We start from the raw sequence: 21,751 nt of genomic DNA, 5'->3' as shown, positions 1-21,751 counted from the left end.
GGCAGTTATCCACAGCAGTTTCTCTCTTCCTGTTTTATTTATATCAGTTCAGACAAGACACATATCTCAACACAAAGAAATACAACTATAGGCCCAGTTTTTGAAACAGTAAGAAGAAAGTTGATTGTATTTAGGTACATTGAGGGAGCACATTTTTCTACGGATCACAAATACAGGTTGCTTCTTTACAGAAGGTCTTGATCTCTAACATCAGTAAAAAGGCTTCTTTGGAGCATTAGTAATATTATAACCCAGCAGAATGTTTTGCAGGGGGACTCTAGACATGCAAAATCAAGATAATTTAAAACTTTACTGTGTATTTTATTTCTGGACTGCCTTGGCAGGTAATTTTGATCTACCGGCTGCCGTGCTTCTACTTCTCCTCAGGTGAGCATGACTTTTCTTCCTTCCCAGCTCTTCAAAAGGTGCACCCATGAATGCAGAGATGTGGGCAAGACAACTTCGCCCATATCTCTTCTCTATTTGGCATAAACTTCTGAGCCTCCAATTAAGGTTGTCAAATTCTGTGTCACTGCATGCTCATTTTAATCAAGTAATTCTATTAAGAGAAGTTCCCTCTTCCACAAACAGAAAAGTATGTATTGAGATTTCAGATTTCTCTTTGGTCCTCCACAGATGCAGAGGCTGAGCAGCAATCAGCACTACAGAAAAGTAGCGCTCTGAAAATTTAATCTCGATACTCCACTAAGGGCTGCTTCCATGTGCAATCTTGGTTAGTTACTGCAAGCAGCGACCAGTTTCTACTTCTAAAAACTGTCATAAGAGGGATTGTGGCAGGGATTTGCCTATTTCACAAAAGAGATAACAAGGGAAGATTGTTAGTAATTACATTTTCTGCCTCCTGAATAAGGAGAGCAATGGGAGAGCCTACACTGTTTCTACTTACACATAAAACTTCCATGCTGAGATTCTGTGGTACACATTTGCCTTCTCTAACTGCTAGACAGCTACAGCGTCAGCCCAGGGAAAACAAACAGAGTCTGTAGAGTTCAACAGCAATGAACAGACAGAATCACAGAATCAGTGATGTGGGAAAGGACCTCCAGATATCATCTAGTGCAACACCCCTGCTCAAGTAGGATCAGCTAGGGAAGGTCACCCAGGATGATGTATCAACCATTCCTGTTTCATTATCTTCTGCACATTTACTGAAGGTACCCTGTCTCCCATCACCAGGTCCTTAAAGAATATGTTAAAAAGTACGGGCCTCCAGCTGGACTTCATGGCGCTAATCACAACCCTCTGAACCTGGCAATTCAGGCCATTTTCAATCTCACTGTCCACTCATCAAGCCTATACTTCATCAGTTTATCAGTAAGGATGTCATGGGTAACAGGGTTGAAAGTCTCGCTAATTCAGAAGAACACCCACTACTGTCCTTCGCCCAACTTAGTCATTTCAGCATAGAATACTACCATTTGGAAAGGAATGATTTCCCCTTCATAGACCCATGCTTCTTGTTAATATGTTTGGGAATGGCTTTCAGGAAGATTTGCTCCATCACCTTCTCAGGTGACTGAGATGAAGAAGAATGTAGATCCCTGTAGATCCCTGGAACAACCTTACTGAAGACAGAAGTGCCATTTGCTCTCTTCCAGGCCTCAAGAACCTTTCCTGATCATCACAGCCTTTCAAAGATAATCAAGAATGGCTTCACAGGGTCATTGGCCAGTGCCTTCAGCACTCGCCTCTAGGAGTTTCCCAAGAGGTCCCAGGGATTTGTGTATGGCCAGTTCATTTAAACATTGCCTGGCCTGATCCTCCTCCACCAAGGAGAAATCTTCCTTGCTCCAGACTTTCCCTCTGGTCTCAAGGACTTGGGATTCCTGAAGGCAAGTCTTGCTACTAAAGACTGAGGCAAAGATCACATTGAGCATCTCACCTTTTTCCATGGCCTCTGTCACCAGGTCTCCCGCCCCATTCCTCAGCAGGCCCACATTTTCCATAGGTTTTCCTTTGCTGCTGATATACTTGAAGAAGCCATTCTTCTTGCTCTTCACATCCCTTGCCAGATTCAACTCCAGGCTGCCTTCAGCCTTCCTAACCCCACTGATGAACCTTCAGAGAGTGGCTCTGTGTTTCTCCCAAGTCATCTGTGCCTGCTTCCACCTCTTGCACCCTTCCTTTTTGTGTCTGAGTTTTGTCAGGAGCTCCTTGCTCACCAGCACAGGCCTTCTGCCACCTTTGCTGGCCTTCCTGCACGTCAGGATGAACCATTCTTCAGTCTGGAAGAGGTGATCCTTAAAAAGCAGCCAGCTCTCCTGGACCCCTCCTCTCTGCCCCAGACCATACCCCACAGGATTCTTCCAAGCAGGTCAAATTGGGCTCCTCTGAAGTCCAGGGTTGTGATGCTGCTTTTTGCCTTGTTCCCCTCCTCACAGGATCCTGAGCTCCACCACCTCATGGTCACTGCAGCCAAGGCTGCCCCTGACCTTCATATCCACAAACAGATCTTCACTGTTCCTAAGTGCTGTGGGTTAACCCCAGTAGGTGGCTAAGCACCACACAGCTGCTTGATCACTCCCACCTCAACCCCAGTGGGACAGGGGAAGCATGAAATAGCTCTTTGGGTAGTTCGGGTCATCTGCCTAGTTCTGCCCCCTCCCAATATATTTGGGGGGGGGGGGAGGGGAGAGGGAGGCAGGCAGGAGGAAAGCAGAGTAGGAAACAGGGAAGGCCTTGGCTGTCTACAGACATTGTTCAGCAATAGCTGAAACATCGGTGTGTTATCAGCATTGGTTTTGTCACAAGTCTAAAACACAGAACCATACGAGCTGCTGTGAAGAAAGCTAACTCCATCCCAGCCAGATCCAGTACAGGAACTATCAGATCCAGCTGAGCACCTATTGTCAGCTTCGCAGTGGCCTCTGCCAGGAAGCTGTCATTGATGCATTGCAGAAACCTCCTGGATTGCTTGCACCCTGCTGTGTCACCCCTCTAGCAGATACCAGGGTGGTTCAAGTCTTCCAGGAGGACCAGGCAGGTGGGGCATCTTCTAGTTGCCTGAAGAAGGTCTCATCTACTTCTTACTGATCAGGTAGCCTGTAGCAGACACCCACCCCAGCGTCACCCATGTTGGTCTGCCCTGTAACCCACCCATGAGCTCTCAGCTGGCTCATCACCTGTCCCCAGGCAGACCTCCATGCATTCCTGCTACTCTCTCACATAAAGGGCCACTCCCACTCCTTGCCATCCTGGCCTGCCCTTCCTGAGGAGGCTGTATCCATCCACAGCAGCACCCCATTCCTGTGAGCTGCCCAACCCCACCCCACCTCTTTTGGTCCCAAGAAGATGGTAGTCCTGCAGCTATACTGAGATTTCCAGTTCCTCCTGCTTTTCTCCATAGTGCATGCATTAGTGTACAGGCACTTCAGATGGGCACCTAGTCAGGCTGATTTCTCACAGCGTGAAAGCTTTCCCCATAATCTACTTTTTGATCTGTGTGCGTACACCTGGGGTGTACCCACCCTTCATCCCTTTTTGCTGTTTTCAGGGTTTCTCCCGTCTACATCACCCCACATTCTTTGCTTACCCACCTGGTCTACCATTTCCTCATGTGACTGTGGTTTGTTGTCTCCCTCCCACATCTTTCCTATTCTAATGCTCTCCTCATCAGGATGACCACCCTGTTGAGAAAGATGCTTTTGCCCCGTATTTGCCTCTTATTCTCCTTTTCACATCCCTCAGTATCTGTAACAAAAAGCTTCCTCTCCCCTGCACACTTCCAGCTCCTCCACAACTTCGAAATCACCGAAGCCCTTCTTAAAGTTGTTCTAAAGGGAAGTTACTCTGTCATTGCAGTTATAACATGAGCCAAAGACAAAAGTACCGCATAGATAAAACTGCACATCAAACCATCCCTTTGCTTTTACACTGGAAGCTCTATACCTCAAGCACACTAGAGCACCTTACTAACAGACACAATTTTCCAAAAATTTGGGCAGTGCCACAACTCTTTCCTGAGCATTAATCTTCAATTTTTCCAATAGCCTTAGGGCATTATCATTAAAAAAAAAAAATCAGAGTAGTCCAGCAGCAAGTACAACCCAAATTCTGTAATTTCTCTTAATTTCATCTAAGCTAGGACTTTGGTAGTCATTTTAACCACAACACAGCAACATAAGTATATATCAATCCCATTATTTGGCATGTATGTCAGAAGCCCTTCTGAATTACCTGAGAACTTCTTCAAATTGTAACCTCAAACTGTAACAAGCATTTCCAGTCTTTGCTCTTTGCCCCATCATGTTAGGCTGTATGAATATGAAAACCAAGTGCTCTGTACTCTGATTTTATCTCTTTCTCTCAAAATCTGTATCAAGCCATTGAAATGACCATTTCTTTCTAGATCACTTGTTCTAATTCAGACCGGTTGAACTAAGACTCAATAAATCAACCTACTATGCATCTTATTCTACCTTTATTGCTGCATTTAGCTCATCTCAAATTCTTCTATGAAAAGAAAGTAAACCACCTTCAGGAATAGGTTTTTATTAATAGGTAGAACTTGGGACCTGTCAATAAGATGCTCACCTACCCAGAACATCTACAAGAAGAAAGAAGATTCAAGGATCTCTTAAATTTACTGTTGTTTAACTGCATTTAAATGTAGTTGTTAGCATTTAATGCTTTTGAAAATGCTCCAAATCTTACTTATATTGAACACCTTGAAAGACACAGTGTTATTCGTTTAAAAAAAAGTTTATATTATTAGCTTAGGCACAGAGCGTTTCTGACAATCGTACACACAGAGGCTAATTTCACTTATAGATTGATGTATTCACTTTTACTAGGTTGCCGAGAAGCTAAAGAGAAGGAAAATGAAAGAGGAAAGAAGTTGCTGAACAAGCGCAGTAATGCACACTTCCAAATCTATTCCGATGAACAAGTTAACACGGGTTTACAGCAGAACTAGCAAGCTTGCTGTTTAGAGCTTTATAAGCAGTTTAGAGAAAAAAGGGGCCTTTTTTTCCCCCCTCTAAACTCTGCTTATAAAGCTCTAAGCAGATTCAGTTTTAATCCCTTTGCTTCCTTAAAACAAACATGCGAGCACCCAAAGCACTGATTTGTTTCCCCACCGTGTTACTCGATTAAGTTTCCAGCACTGTTCCTGTGTTTCTACATTCATATTTGCACTTCTGTATATAAAGCTTCACAAAGTTTCAAACTCTACACCTACTTGATGCAACTATTACCTGAAAAATAGTATCAACTCATTCTGTTCTACTGGTACCACAATGTGAGGCTTAAGGGTGTGAAGAAGTTTGTGTATTATGCTCAAAAGTGCAGTCACCACCAAAAAACCCCAGGAAGTGGAGAAGACAAAAAGCACGTGTGTGTGTAAAATTGATGCCTACAAACAATAGCCTCACTATGCAAAAGAGGAGACCTGAAAGCAGAAGGAGGGAATAGGGAACCCAAAAATTCCAAAACACTCTTGGGGGTGGAAATCACTCACATGTGGATTTATCTTCCTCAGAGCAGTGCATGCATGAGAACAGAAGCAAGCCAGTAGTATTAAACTGCATCACAGTCTAGAAATCGCAAACCACTGGGCTTGTTTTTCTTGGAGCTGCACAAATTAAAAAAAAATACTCTGTCTACAGGACTATACATGAAACATGCTTCTTCAATTCTCACATTGTACAGATCAATATTATTAATAAGCTACTGACTTTACAGTAAGCTTACAGCCTGCAGTCATTTTACTGGATAAACAGATTGTTCAAAGCACAGAAAAAAAAAAAAGAGAAAAAAAGACAACCAATAAACCAAACCCTGCATTATAAGACCCCTAAAATGCTCCATGCAGAATGTAACTGATGGAAAGCAACCTGTACATACACAACTTAAAGTTGTAAAATAGTAAGCAAGAAAAGAAAAGCTAGTTCTGGGGCCTAACGCCACCTTGAGGGTCCCCAGAGGTCTATTTAATAACAGCAAACCAAGGAAAGATGATCACCATAAAAGCAGCATGCTCCCTACCAGCTGGCTATAGTATAGCTATAGAGGTACATGTTGTACATCTCCATTGCAGAGAACAATCAGACAACTGTGAGCAAGTCTCAACAAGAAAAAGGAAAAAAAAAAAAAGGAGGAAAAAAAGACTAAGGTCAAATTGTAAATTGTGTAGCATCTTGGCAGGATAACAATATTAGAGCTCAAATAAATTTATGAGATTCTGCCTGAACTTAATAGGACAGTTCACAACTCTTAAAATATTGTTGCAGTTCTACTAGCAAGGGCATTGGCTTACACCACAGCTCATGTTTCCAAGGTTATGTCTACAACTGCTACAAATTATGTGCCTATTAAGAAGCATTTGTCAAAAGTGAATCCCAGAACAAGTTCAGCACCAAGAGAGAACTGATGACAGCATTGCCAAGGTATGGAGTAAAACTGGTTCACTTTCCTGCCATTACACAGACTTGTGGGCTGAAGTGGAACTGCCAAGAAACGTACAAATTAATCTTGGGTTGGAAACCTTACATAGATGATTACACCATGCTGTAGATTATTCCCTAGAAAGAGTAATCTCAGAGGAGACAGGAAGATAAAGCTGGGCAAAAAGGAAGTGGCCATCCTTCTTTGCAGTCAGAAAGTCAAGCAGTGAAGGAACCAGAAGAGACAATGCCTGTTTCTATTACCCTGCGTGGCTTCTGCAAGTCACGCTTTTCAAGAGATCCAGAATACACAGCCTCAGAAATAATTAGGTTTTCTTCAGTGATGGCTGATAGGTCTTTTAGCTGTGTCTTTCCAAATAAAGAGGATTTACAGTTTAATTGCGGTTCATTAAAAAAAAAAACCACAAACTAAATTACCAAGAGAACACAGTTTGTATATTTTTGTATATTCGGGGGGGGGGCGGGGGAAGAGGTTGATCTTCAGAAATCTCCTACAAAATCTGTAAAATATAAACAGTCATTGCATGACCTACTAGCTAGCAGGAAAACTGCCTAATGTCCTGTTTTCACTGCCTTTAGGCAAACTAAGAGCACCTTCTTCCTAGCAAAGATAACATCTCCCAGAAGAGTATGACTCAAAAATATGCTGAGATCACTTTCTTTTCCTTTTAATTTGAAGCAGAACATAAGCAAGACTTGAATTTAGAGGCTTTTAATCCTTCAGAGGTCAGGAGGAAAAGAAAACAGTTATGATGCATCTTCTAGAACCAATTATAAATCTAAAACAGCCTCTTATCTCCCTAATGTCACAATGAGTGCTGGAGGTTGTAGAGTAACAACACAGAGCAAGAACGATTCCCTGCTGATGCATGCAAATTTACATGCTGGCAACAGACGTGTCTGGAATGAAGTTTGCCTTACTTTTGATTATAAATTCCTATTTCTATTTACTGCACTAGAGACTTTAGAAATTGTAATGATCTAGATTGAAAAGAACTGGCACCATTTCATTATAGAGACGCAATTACAAGTCAGTTCATGACTGTTTATCCACTGACTACATCACACCAGCTACAGTAACTTGGATTTTACTGGAATGTGGAACACAACCCACTGGTCTTCCATTTGTCAGCGACTGCTTAAACATCTATACAAAACCACCGGATTTACCTGAGAACACTAAGGTAATAAGTTCTGTCCCAGGTGCCCCAAAATGAAAATGCATCAATTAATTTCTATGGACACTTTATTTAACACTAGATTGAAAGTCACGATGATCTAAACTGGGACCTTTTTCAAGCAGCCATACCAGGACACTGCTGCATCTGTCACAGCAAAGGACTGCCAGCAAAGCTCTGGAGTTGCAGAAGCAATCTTGCTCCCCCATTTTATTTCAGGTTCTTCTACTTTTTTTTTTTCCTTCGGGGGGGGGGGGGGGGGGGGACGGGGGGGGACGACACACAACACAGGGACACGGATGGGACAACAAATTGCCATTACAGTCAAGAGAATTCTCTCTTTAACCACTTTTAAATCAGACTGCAAAACGCAAGGGAGTGTGCAAAAAGGAAGGATCATTGCAGGTGCACCCAAGAGGACATTTAGTTTATTTCTGGAAGAGGAAACATTTTCATTTTTCTAAAACATTCCCATGTTCTTAAGAACCAGAAGACTTTAACAAGGAGTTTTATGCACTTCCATCTAGGAAGTACAAACGTAAGTTTTTATTTAGAGGCGCACAGGATGAGCATAAGCGATTTTTATACTTGGTACACAAAATCTCTAATCCATCCTGCCATGTCACATATAAAATAAACCCACAACAGAGAGCCCTTTTCCCAACAGGTTAATTGCACATAAACTCCACGGCATAAGAATTTAATGGCTGCGACTGGTGAGGAACTTAGCCGGCTGATGAAAGCTAAGGAGATATGGAAAAAAATCTCTGCTATGTCTGAAGTAACAAGTGAATAAATAAATAGAAGCCTGTTTGAAACACTAAGTGTCCCAAACCTGCAACCACATATCCCTCCACATAGCACAGCAAAACATACATGGATGAAAGTGCGAATTATACTTAAAACCGCCTTGAAAGAATTTTATGTATTGCAGTCCTAACTTAAAATGTAGAACTGAACAGTACTTCCACCTGCATTGTCCAAGTTATCTGCCAGGAGGTTAGAAAGGACCCAATCAAGCTCCTAGATCCACAAAGGTATCAATTACATCCAAATAATTACATTTGTGGGAAGGCAATAAAGGCAGCTGAACTGTCCCAGACTGGCACAAGGTATGTATTTACGAGATCTTTGGCTCTACCAAAATTGACTGCTTACCAAGAAATCCAAAATGCACTCACATCTATCTATTTTTGCAATTTCCGTTCCTTGGGAAACGGCAATTTCAGTACTGATTTCAGACACCTGTCCAGTATTTAAAAAAAAAAAAAATTAAAATACTTAAAAGTACTAAGAACATTGGTACAAAAAAAAAAAGTTCCTGGGATCTCAAAGACAATTCCTTGTGAACCAACATTCATTACAGCACACTGAGTTTTCAGCTTTCTAGTTTCCATCAACATGCTGTACCAAATCTAAGTGTATCACCAGGCTGTTAAATTTAAAGCGTGACTATTAATTTTAACAGAAGTTATAGAAAAGAGGGAAAATAATCTTTAATTATGTTATTGATTGTCCTCTCTGACTTCCTAATGAAATTCGGTGCTGACAGTCCATTCTCTTGCTTATGTTTTTGCTAGAGGTAAGTCCAGAAGAAAGAATCTACATAGGGTAATTTCCTTCCACTGAAAATAACCTGACTTTTCTGACTGAACTACACAGATCAGCAATCACCACCACACCTAGCTTTAAGACATGTATGCCAAAACTATCTTAACATGCAAGCCGGCATGGTTATTAAAAAGCATATATGAGAGTTACAGTAGTAAAGCATTTATCTGCTCTTGAGACAGAAGATCAGTACATTTAGGTTTTGGAAACAATTAGCTGACACGCTATCTGTACTTTAAAAAAAAAAATCTATAAAAATAAAGATTTATTTACTTACAGTAAATATTCGCCTGCCAGTCCGATCAAAAGTTACACAGTATACAGAAGACAAGTGTCCTAAAATCCGTTTGTGCATCTTCATATGTTGATAGACTGCAGTTGGAACAAGGCGTTCAAGTCTGTATTTTCCATTTAGTTTTCTTGAAAACAGGGTATCCACTACCAAATGAGGAAAGAAAAAAAGAAGAGACAGCATTTATATTAGGTTCCTAAACTAAAATACTTCTCCAGGACGGAAAGTTTATTTCAACACTGGACCACTTGCCATATGAATCGTTTGTTATAGTAGTTCTCTCATTTTGCCATAGTTAGGGAAAAGTACATACAAAAGTAGCCTGTAATACAAACGTGCAAAAAAGTACCAAAGTGCAAGGCAGAACATAAAGATGCAATAAACTTTCAACTTTAAGTGCCCAAATATATGCTTCTCACTTTATACCTAGCGTGAGAAATTCAGGACTGACGCAGCTTCCATGGAGGAGTAAACTACTACAAATTTAAAAAGAATAAAAGCTTCTACACAGCTATTAACTGAAGATCAGCAAACATTCAAATTTTCTCCAAGACAACCTGTTTTTTAAGGTCTACACAATCAATCATTTATCTCATTTATCCACCACTTGCAACGCAATGAATTTTTTTTTTTTTAAGAATATTGCTACCCACTACAGCTAAAGAAACAAAAGAACACCAAACAAAAATTTACATGCAAATTTACCAAAACCTTACAGAAAATTCTGATTTTGACTAGGAGAACCTTGTTGAAAGAGTTTGGGATTTTTTCAAGTTTAAAAGCTAAGAGGTTCCAGGAGCAGGGATCTACTTTGTTTTAACAAAATGGAAATCTTCCGTCAAGAACTTCAGTAAAGAAAATAAAGCTCACTAAGTTTAAGCTGCTACTCATGCAATGATAAAGCAACAGAGTATAATGCTTATATGTGTGGCTACACAGACGTTAGTCAAACAGCTCCCCATATCGTCATTAGGCTGAAGAATGGCAGTGACAACACATTTTATATTCAACGGAATTGTGATAAAGCAGGTAATATATTCTGATCTCCAGCTTCTGAATACATGAAAAGTAAAAACATAAACGCCCAACATTGTCCACAGCACTACACACACATGAAAAACAGGATCATTGCTAAGAGAGGTAGCAGATACTTTCATTACTACTCTGGTGACCAAGGCTTTGTCTGTACTAGTGAGCTGACCAGCATAGGTCTGGGCACTGAATCACATTCACTCCAAGGATACTGTGAAACATCTACAAACCTCTTGCATTGCTTGATTTTGACCCAGACCAACCAGACACTGGTTCATGAGTCAGCACAGGTCAAAACTACATTAAATATACAAACTGGATTGTCGCTGCTCTATAAGGAGCAAAAGCACTTAGTGGTATGGACAGCTGCCAAGCCCATTGGCCTCAGGCCATAAGAACAGCCCTGAAACATTTGGTTAACTGTCTACATAGCCCAAGGATTCAAGGAAGTTTTCCTAGTTCAAGATGCTTTGTGAAGAAGCAGGATCATTAGCTGTGGAGCAAGGAACTTTTAGTCAAAGCAGTCAAAGTGCTACCACTGCCTTAAGGCTCTACCATATCCTCTTCACCCTCCTCTCATACAAGGAAAAGATGCAGTTGCATTGCTTTATGACATAGCTTTTCCTTGCCAATTTTAGAACCAATGCCAATTTCCTTGTCTATTTTAGAACAGCAGGAAACAGAGATTAGTTCAGTTACAAGATAAATCTACTTTCAGTTTCTGACAAATTATCCAACAGGTTTTGGTTTGGGTTCCCCCCCACCCCCCTTTTTTTTGTTGGTTTAGGTTTTTTTTTAATAAAAAGCAACCCCCAAAAACCACACCCAAATAAAACCCCAAACAACCCCCCCCAACACACACACACACAAGCAGAATAATGAAGGTCTTTGTCACAGCAATAAAGCCAGCTTACACAACAATCTCAACCTACTCAGAAGTTACCTTTTGTCTGCTCTTAATGTAAGATGGAGACGGTTGTTGAAAATCAGCTTCTAGCAGAGCCTTCAAATGAAACCATAGCTCACAAAAAGGGAAAAAAGCCTAACTAGAAATTTAATTTGCAGTTGTGTTCTGTCAATAAATCAAGGGTGTAAGCAGACTCTTTAGGCTAAAACAACCAATGACTTCATTTAAGTATGGAATTTTTAATATACGTCTGAATTTATGAAAAACTTTTTAAAGTACTTGAGATTAATTTCAAGTTTGTTTGGTTTAAATCACTGAAGATTGTGTTTAACAGAACCTAAGCCAGTGTTTCTGATAATATTCTCACAGATGTGAAGTAGTAATGGGCAGCTTGCTACTAATTCACATATCCCATGGAAACTCAACAGGCAAAATGCCCCTTGTCCAGTAACAACCAACCTAATGTAGGAAATAAAAGGCAATGCTGTGATACTGGAAACAAGAAGACTGGACCTAACTCACTCTTTGGCCTTGATCAAAACTTAAAACATATAAAATTAAGTGAAAGAAAAAGTGATTTGACATGGAAAAAAATCCAGTATTATGAACTTACATTCTACGGGAAGAACATTTTTTACCAAGATGATGCAGTTGGTGGGGGTCGGGAGAATCAAACTCCTGCAGGTTTGAACACTGCCCGTAAACTCTTAATTTTTAGAAGACTTCTCAAACTGGTTTTTTTGTTGTTGTTGTTTTAAATTAGATTCTCACATCCACTACTGTTCTTCAATATGGCCTCCCAATTAACTATGTTTATATTTACTCTCACTGACTTTGCCATGTGATCCAACTTGATTTCCCTAACTGACCTATCCCCACCCTTTATGCCAAACACTGATGGCTCCTATGTGTCACTTGCACACTTTGCTAACACAATAGCATTTTTTTTTTCCAGAGTACAGGTAAAAATTAAAAATAGCTGTGTCTCAAAAATAAATTCCTGCAGCTGAACAATAAAATTGATTTTTCTGGTACAAGCCAAGGTGAGAAAAGCTACCAACTGTTAATAACAATGCCTTTGTACTAATTACAGGACTTTGGTTTTATAATGATTGTTATCCATATCTAGCATCAACACTTGTCAGGCCTTACATGGCCTCTAATCTATTTTAGCTTGACTTTAACTGCATTTGGAAAAAAGTGATTTTAGAAACCCCTATCACAGCAAGTCTAATCTCTCTCGTTTTAGCCACATTAGCAGTTTTCTGTCTTTGCTTAAATTTTGCTTGGCCTCACATAAATGAGTCAGCATGAACAAAGGCATTAATCACAGGAAGAATGATAAGGTATAAGCAGTTAAACAGCTGCAGTGGGAGCCACAAACCATACGTAACAAGAGAGGGAGGAAGGATGAGCCTTTATCACAGGAAGGGTTAGAAAGCACTGGTTAGGCCTTACAGTGAGTCAACCAACATGAAGAGAAGGTTGGAAGGGAGAAAGAAAACCACAGAACAGAGCGCCTGCTCCCTGCTGGAAGGGCACTGTGAAGTGGACACTGTACAGAAAGAACTCTCATCCAATGCCTGCCCAACTAAGGAAATTAAGATTAACTCAGCTTTCCACGCCTGTCTACTACTCACACACAAGATCCTGCTTTGAAAATAAATAAATAAAATTTAAAACATACAAACCAAAAAAGCAGATGTTACTAAGTGGTTGTTGTGCAACACATGATGACAATCCACCACGTACTTCCAAACAACATTTTGGTTTCAAAAATCAGGATTCTTCATATTTAACAATGATGTTAACTGATTAGTAGAAACCAGTGCCTGAGGAAGCTACATATTTTGTTGACATTTTGAACACGTAAAAAACACTTTGCTACAAATTTTATCATTTAAGCAGCTATCAACTGTTTACCAATTGGTTCCCAATAAAATGCATCAGCTTCTAGTTTTTAGGTAACTGGGCTCATCTTCACACAACGTGACCAGCCTCAAAGACTGAAAAGGTCTGCTATCACAGACCCACAGAATGGCTGAGGCAGGAAGGGACCTCTAGAGATTGTCTCGTCCAACCCCCCCCTTACTCAAGCTGGGTCAGCTAGAGCTGCCTAGGGCTGTGTCCAGTCAGGTTTTGAATATCTCTAAGGATGAAGACTTCGCAACCTCTCTGGGCAACCTGTGCCACAACTTTCATCACTCCGGAAAGGTGTTTTCTTACCTTTGAATTGAACTTCCTCTATTTCAGTTTGTATCCATTGCCTCTGTCCTGTCAGGAGGCACCAATGAGAAGAGTCTGGTTCCATCTTCATCCCACCCTCCTATTCACAACTCCATACCCATTTATAACACACCCCCATGCTTTCTCTTCTCAAGGCTGAACAATCCCAGCTCTCTCGGCTTCTTGTACGACAGATACCTCAATCCCTTCATCACCTTCCTGGTCCTTTGCTAGACAAGCTCCAGTCTCTCCAAGTCTTTCTTCTTCTGAGGAATCCACAACTGGACCCAGCACTCCAGGTGTGATCGTACCTGCACTGAGCAGAGGGGGAGGAACACCCTCGACCAAATGACAATGCGCTTCCTCAAGCAGCCCAGGATGACACTTGTAGTTTTTTGTGCAAGGGCACACTGTAGACTCAGCGTTTGACTTGTGCAACACCAGGACAGCCAGCTCATTTTCTGCAACACTGCCTTCCAGCTGGTCAGCCTCCAGTGTCCACTGGTACATAAGGTTATTTCTCCCCAGGCGCAGGACTTTTGCACTTAGCTTTCTGGAACTTCATTAGAGTCATGTTGTCCCACTTCTCCAGCCTATCAAAGTCCCCCTGAATGGCAGCAGAGACCATTTGATCCATCAATTACAACTCCTGGTTTTGCACTGTCTGCAAACCTCGGTGTTTCATTATCCAAGTTATTATGAAGACTTTGAACAATACTAGCTCTAGCATCAACCCCTAGAGTACACCACTAGCGACTAGCCCTCATGCCAGTCACTGGAACTCATTCTGCTGATCACAACCCTTTGAGCCCAGCACTTCTGCCCATATCTTATCAGTTTGTCAGTAAGAATGTTATGGGAGCCAATTCAGAAAGCCTTGCTGAAGTCAGGACAAACAACATTCGCTACTGTCCCCTCACCCTCCAAGGCACTCATCTCATCTGAAAGGCTATCAGGCTAGTCAGGCATGACTTCTCATTCATAGATAAATGCCAACTATTCTCTACCACGTTCTTGTCCTTAGTACACTGGCTTCCACGAGTATTTTCTTCATCACTTGCCCAAGGACTGAGGCAAGGCAGACCCACCTTTAATATCACAGAGGCTCTTTCTCACCCTACTTCAAGAGAGGAGTGATGGTTTTTTCTCTTCCAGTCCACAGGAAGCTCCCCTGACCACCAGGAAGTCTTAAAAGATAATCAAGAGTGGCCTTGCAATGACATCAGCCAGTACCCTCAGAACCCAGGGGTGCATCCTACCAGGGCCCACGGACTTTCGTATGCAGTTTGTTCAAACATTCCCTAATCTGATCTTCCTCTACCAAGGGAGGCTTCCTTCCTCCAGACCTTCCCCCGGATCTCCGGGGCCTACAATTTTTGAAGGCTGGTATTATCAGTGAAGACCCAGGCCAAGAGGGCATTGAATATCTCAGCTTTTCCATCTCTTTTGTCACAAGGTCCCCTGCCCCATTCAGCAGCAGGCCCTGCTGTTCCTTCTGCTGCTGATAGGCCCGTAAAAGCCCTTTTTGTGGTCCTTCATGTGACTCACAAGATTTAATGCTGCAAGAACTTTGACTTTTTACTGCAGAATCACAGAATGCTTGAAGTTGGAAGGGACCTCTGAAAACTATCTAGTCTAATTCTCCTTTGAAAGCCGCATCAAATACAAAAAGTTGCTCAGGACCTTTTACTAGAGTTAAAAAAGAAAAAAAAAAAGAAAAAAAACCCGAAGTGGGGTAGGGTGAGAAACATAGAACTCATTACCCAAAGGCTCTAACCTTAAGCTCAAGGAAAGAGGTTTTGTTTTTTTTTTAATTAGGGCCAGTCAGAAACCCAAACATTGAATGGAGAGTTGGGCTCTTAATACAAGTTAGTAAAACGGAGCTTCATTTTTTTAAATCTCATTTCTACTGTTACAATTCATTGCTGCCAACAACCTTAATCTGAAAATCACACATCTCAAAGAGCCAAGATCAATCTTATTTGTTTGGTTTCCCCCCAAACAATTTAAAAATCAAACATAAATATAAAGCTGATGAAGGTAAAGTGGTGTGTTTTCAGTGGAACTTACAAAAGGGTGTAGATTTTCTCCCCCTCAAAAGGCACATACTGAATGCCTTGAAAGCTTTAGAATGTCTCCAAATTACTCCCCACCCATAACAGAACAAGCAGTTCAGGGAAAAAGAGCAATCTGCAAAAGGAAGATGAACTTGGGGGTCTGAAAGATATGGCAGTATTTACTATACTAATTTTTTTTCCCCCTTTGGCTTTCTTGTTTTAGTTATCAAAGGGACCAACTCCATCACCTTATTTACATGGTCTTACCCTGGAATGTGAAATATGCCTTAGCGATAGGTGATAGTAATCTGCCTTATCCACTTGTCAGTGATAAACCAGTGATTTTGTACCAAATGTAAGTTACATTTTTAAAATGTACACACAAAAATATCTTTCATTTTCTTCCCTTCTGGAGTTGTATTTAACTAATGAAAGTTCTATTCTGAAGAACAATCCACCTTTGTTCCCCTTCCATCTGCACAAAAATGGAACCAGATTCAGAAGGAACCTGGAAGGACACCTGAAGCATATACTTCACTTACAACTTTTACCTATATTTAATCAAGTTTCATAACTCGAGATGCTAGACACACCTCTAATGAATACCCAAGCATTCAGAGTTGTTAAAAATAGTAATAATAAAGAGATTGCTAGACTCCTCCCTTTCACTCTCCAAGCTAGGAAGACAACGTATCAAGCACCAAATTTGGGGTTGTTGGGGTTCCCCCCCCCCAAAGATGTCCAAGATCAAAAAAGCAGCTTGAATTGACTTCTGCCTTCCTACCATTTTTCTGTTCAACTTCTAAACTCTATGCAGTACTCCAAGTCTCCTGGCTTATAGATGATTGTCAACTGATTGTAAAGTGGTTAAGCTAGCAATTTGATCAAGCCAGAACTTGACTCAGAATTTCTTGAAGGTGTAAGTATACTGACTCCTCACTGAAGCATTTCTGAAAATATAAAAATTCTATGTACATCTAAAACTTTACATACAAAATCAGTTGCTCAATGAAAGTAACTGCCAGCCCTTATTAATTCAGAGGTGGGAGGGATGATGTTTGGAAAGGCAGAAGGTAAAACCAAATAAAATCTATACAATCTCAAGAGTTTCCAAACTGTTCCCTACTTCAGTGCAATCCCACTTGCTTTCACTATTATTTACTCAGTTTGTATTTTACTCAAAGTTAAGTACCATAAGACTTCTACAGCTCAGTCCTTCTTGCATAACAAGAAGTCATTTATTTAAGTATAATTCACTCGACTTGAATAAACATGTGTGACAAGACGTTACTTTTACACAGATCCTTCAACACAAGGTGGTCGTTTCTTTTAGTTTTTTTTACTATAATTAACAGAATAATACAGTTACACAAGATACTTTTAGGTTAGCTTTTAGGCCTGAAGTATTTACTCTATTTCTAAAAACAGACATGTACACCACTTTCAGAACCTCACATTCTCTTTACAGCCGAAACAGCAGCATCATTTAATAAAGAAACTGTGAGAAAAGTACAAAATGCCTCAGAGCTTTCCTTGAAGTGGACTATTCAGCAAGACCATGAAATACTATTTTTGAAAGGCAGATATATTCATCGGTCAGAAAAAACGTTCTTTGTTGTCTGGGGCGAACAGCCAGTCTCATTCAGGTCTTCACACCTGTGTGACCAGCTTCCCCAAGAGGTTTAAGCTCAGACCTCTCAAAGTTTTATGCTTTGGTTCTATGCTTTTTCAGCAGTTCCTAAAAATTACTGAAAAATACATCTTTTTCTGTTTCTGCATCCAAGAAAATGGGACCTTTAACAAAAACTAAAGTACGACATAGCTCTTTTTGTTCTTAATTAAGCACTTCAGCAACTTTTTATAAAATATGTTGCACAAGTGATAGCAACTGGACACAGATCGTTCTGTATTCAAGTTTGGTTTATCTTTATTATGTTTTACAGATATTCTGTAATTTCCTGAAGAAGTACATATTTGTACAAATGTATTTTAATTGCATATAAACCAGCTACCTACAAGGCAGCTGGTATATTGTACACAAAAATTTAATTCTAAAGAACATCCCATCAGCATCATAATTGCATTGGTTCATCAGGCTAGGAAACAAATTAAGATTTCTGTATGTTCAGGGAAACATACATTAGGTTTTCCTGCACAAAATAGAAAGACTTCAGTATCTTTTCTGTTCCTCAACTATTAGTGGGTTCTCCACCTGAAATACATACAGGCTGAAGAATAAGAGGTTCCAAATTGTGGGTTTTTTTGTTGGGCCAATACATAAAACACAGCCTTCCCAGGGGAAAATGGAGAAGTTATTTAAGGAAACCAAACAAATTTTTAAAGTTCCATTTATAAAAGAAAAATCATGTTCATTATTTCGTTGAGAGGATCAGACTAAAATAGGATAAATAAAAACCAGTGGTTTAACACACAGCTCTGAACCAGACATCCAAAAAATCCAAATACACTTCACAGTTGAAAACATTCAGTTACCAGCACTTATCTCAATGTTTGGAAAAGGAAATTATTGGTCATGAAAAAAGTGATATGTTGAAATAACTGTAATTTTGCACATATTCAGTGCTCTGCAAAAGGCTCAATGAAAATAACATTTATTTTGAAAGCCTCACTTGTTCATCCCTAAAAAAGAGTCTGAAAGGTATTTTTCTGTACATTTAATTCCGCTACCACGGTGACTCTACAACTTTCATTGAACTCCAGCCACTGTGGATTTCACACAGCAATCTTTCTCCCTTTAAAAACTATATACCATGAAGCAAGCTACAGTACAATGCAAAACAGCCCTCTTCCACTCCCACTTCTCCAACACGTTTTAAAATGTATGCCCAAATAACGGAAAAGGTAAGGCAACCAGTAAAGAAGTTTTAGCTATTAGAAAGCTCAGTCCTCCAGCCACCTTGCAGAAATAGCTGTTCATCTAGTCCAAATTTGCCAAGTTTACAATCTTCAAGCCAAGGCAAATTTGCCACTCAAGAGGGAAAGTAATTCTACCCAGCAACAAGCACTTTCTCCCCCACCTCTAGACAAAACACAGAAAAAACTCCCTACATTAATACCAAAGGAGCAGCTCTAAACAGAACCACATTGAATGGATGGGGGTGCCACATGAGGGTTTAAGCGAACCACCTCTGACATACTAGCTGAGGCGGCTCTGGAAACTTAGCACTAAACCCCCCGCAAAACCATGTTCTCTTCCTATATTCCAAGCATCTACAGAAATATCATGGAAAGCATGCAATTCCTGCTTCAAGATGGAAGAGCTACTAGGACACCCAAATACTCCACCATCTGACCAAGCAAAAATTGGCTGTGCTGAACTTAAGAGCTTCTTAGCTCCAGTATGCTCCTGCTGCAGCTTTTAAGAGAACTATAATTCTCTGGGTAAAGTGTAATGGCATGCATTTTGAGATTTGATTCTAAGCTTCTTTAACATTAGAAATAAATAGCCAAAATTAAGCTCTCTCAATTATTTATAGATAGATAGATCGATCTCCCAATTCATGGAAAACTTACAGGCTACCAACAGCCTCCAAAAGGAGTTTAAAGATTGAAAAATTTTAACAGCAAGTTACCACATTAAAAATGCCTCTGTTCCAAAAAGAATCTGGCTAAATATTTGTACACAGTTACTTGTTAGTTCCCCAAATGTATCTTCAGTCTTTTCTTTTTTGCCAAGAAAGAAACCTTTGTCTTCAGAGCAGCTGCACCTGATCAGGAGCCAATCAATGGGATATTCTCTGCCCACTGTCATCCAACACTGCACATCTATCTGCAACTACTGTTTTGGTATAAACCACTACTGTTTTGGTATAATCCACGCCAGTAATTTCATCTTAACCATTCTTCTTCCCTGGACATCAGCAGAGAACAATGAAAAGACAAGTGATTTTGCCCATTTTCCTCTGCATGACAAAAAAAAAAAAAAGGATGCTTCTTAAAGAAACTCCTAAAATATCACATCATTATTCTTCTAACAATTAAAAAACACATATCTTCTTGTTAAAAAGGCGAGACCTAACAAATATGTTTTAATGACCATATGAGAGCTTAGAAATAACAACTAAAATAGAATGAAAGAAAAAGAATACACCTGACATCCAGCTTCTCATTTTTTCAACAGCACAGACAGCACATGCACGCCTCATGATACAGCACAGCAAACTGAAGCACAGCTACAAAACTACTGAATGGACCAGAGAGCAGAAAGAGTAACTTCTACATGACACTTAAATCTTTCCAAAGAAAACCATTACCAGTCTATGTGACATTCTTCCCAACAATGGGTGCAGGCCATGCTGTCCTGGTTTTAAGTTGTTATATAGTACTAATTATTTATCTACTGACAGCTTTATTACACCTTTAAGAAAGAGAGCTTTATTTTTATGTATTCACTGTTGAGACATGTTATAAGCCATTTCATACTTCAAATACAAAATCAGCTTCAGAGCAGAGCTAGTATATGAACTTACAATACCCATTTTTCCCCCACATACAAACTGGTAAATATGACAACATATCATCTTGATAAAAATAATACTAAAGGTAAGGTATGTGACACAAACAAGGACAAATATAAACAGAACTACTACTTAGCTCTCAACATGGCAATAATCAATCACCCTGGGAGTTAGGTATTACAATGGCAATGCCATAATAAAATTGACTTACCTATACTAGGTGGACTGCCATAATTTACAGGGGACTCTGGAGGCCTCCCACAATGTAGTGCAGCAAGAGCAGATCCCTTCCACACAACATGTTTGCAACCTATTTTAGAAGAATGACACGAAAAATGTAGGCAAGCATTTTTTCATGTGAAAACGCAGAAAAGGCATGAAATATCAAGAACTCTCAAAATAATAATAAAATTTTCATACTTTTGTTTGTACGAAGCAAAGACTGTCTGCCAGCTCCTAATAACGTCTGCACTCCAGGGACACTTTGGGGAATTTCTTGCTCTAGAAGCGGTCCAAGTCGATGGCATATTTGAAGCAAGTGATCAGGTGCCAAGTGTCTGTAATATTTCACCTATTATATGAAAGAGCAAACATAACATTTTATAAAGAACATAATATTTTTAAGAATTACTGCTTTAATTTTTTTGTCTTCCAGATTGTTACAGAAATTCATAAGAAAATTATAGTATATTAAGGATAGAAACAAATAATGACCTTTAAGTACAATAACTTATTCCAGCTGGTCCTAATTAATTCTTCTGTTCAGCACATGCCACTTAGTACAGAGAACTGTTGGTATTTACTACTTTCTGACTTTAAGGCACAGTTGGCCACAGACTAAAACTCCTTTATAATCACAGTGAAAAATGTGAAGTCTAAAGTAGCGATCTGGTCAATTTAAGTTACTGTAAGATAAAGATGAGACAAAGATTGTAAGGATGGTGACATTTACAGAATTCTTGGAAGATTCACCCAGATAAATAACATCGCTTTGTAGAAGACAACGCAAAAACATTCTGCCTCAACTCACCTAAGTTCCAAACAAGACCCTGTTGAAGCTCTGCAATGTTTTTTTTTTTGTTTGGTTGGGGTTTTTTCAGCTAAAGTTTTTGAACAACAATGTTGGCTTGGGTAATTCAACTTTAGCCTATATATTAGGCTACAAACACGACCAGTTTTTATAACTGCTTATTGTTTTCAATGGCACAGTACCAAAACAAGCTCCTACTCTCAGCAACAGATCTTCTCACCACCTGATTGCAACAATGTTGAACCGGTATTAATGACTGCCCAGATAAAACCAGTTCATTCTTTTGAACTATTATGAATTTAGATCAGAAGATCACCTTATATGACAAAGAAAAAAAAGCTCTGAAATGTATACATGACAACAGTAAAATCCTATTAACATAGAGCTTTCAGTTAAGAAATAGCATTTTTTAAAATGCATAAGCCATTGTCAGCTTAGAGTATAGCAAAAAAAATTTAAAATAGTAAAACTAAGAAGGAGGACAGAAACTCAGTTTTCTCCAGTTCTTGTACAGG

At 39.8% G+C, this 21,751-nt stretch overlaps 1 protein-coding gene across 3 annotated transcripts in view; it reads right to left on the bottom strand.

Annotated features, from left to right (window-relative positions):
* Nucleotides 1-21,751, bottom strand: part of PHIP (pleckstrin homology domain interacting protein) — a 122,216-nt gene that overhangs the window by 90,435 nt on the left and 10,030 nt on the right. For all 3 annotated transcript variants that reach the window (XM_064447764.1, XM_064447763.1, XM_064447765.1), the window contains exons 5-7: nucleotides 20,627-20,777; nucleotides 20,418-20,516; nucleotides 9,492-9,652 (exon numbers count right to left, since the gene is read on the bottom strand). In XM_064447764.1, the coding sequence (XP_064303834.1) occupies nucleotides 9,492-9,652; nucleotides 20,418-20,516; nucleotides 20,627-20,777 (411 nt within the window). The remainder of the gene's footprint in view (nucleotides 1-9,491; nucleotides 9,653-20,417; nucleotides 20,517-20,626; nucleotides 20,778-21,751) is intronic.

Source organism: Phalacrocorax carbo, chromosome 3 (assembly GCF_963921805.1).
Source record: "Phalacrocorax carbo chromosome 3, bPhaCar2.1, whole genome shotgun sequence".
Lineage (NCBI taxonomy): Eukaryota > Metazoa > Chordata > Aves > Suliformes > Phalacrocoracidae > Phalacrocorax > Phalacrocorax carbo.
The sequence above is the reverse complement of the archived record's forward strand: the minus strand, read 5'-3'. Positions and strand labels throughout refer to the sequence as shown.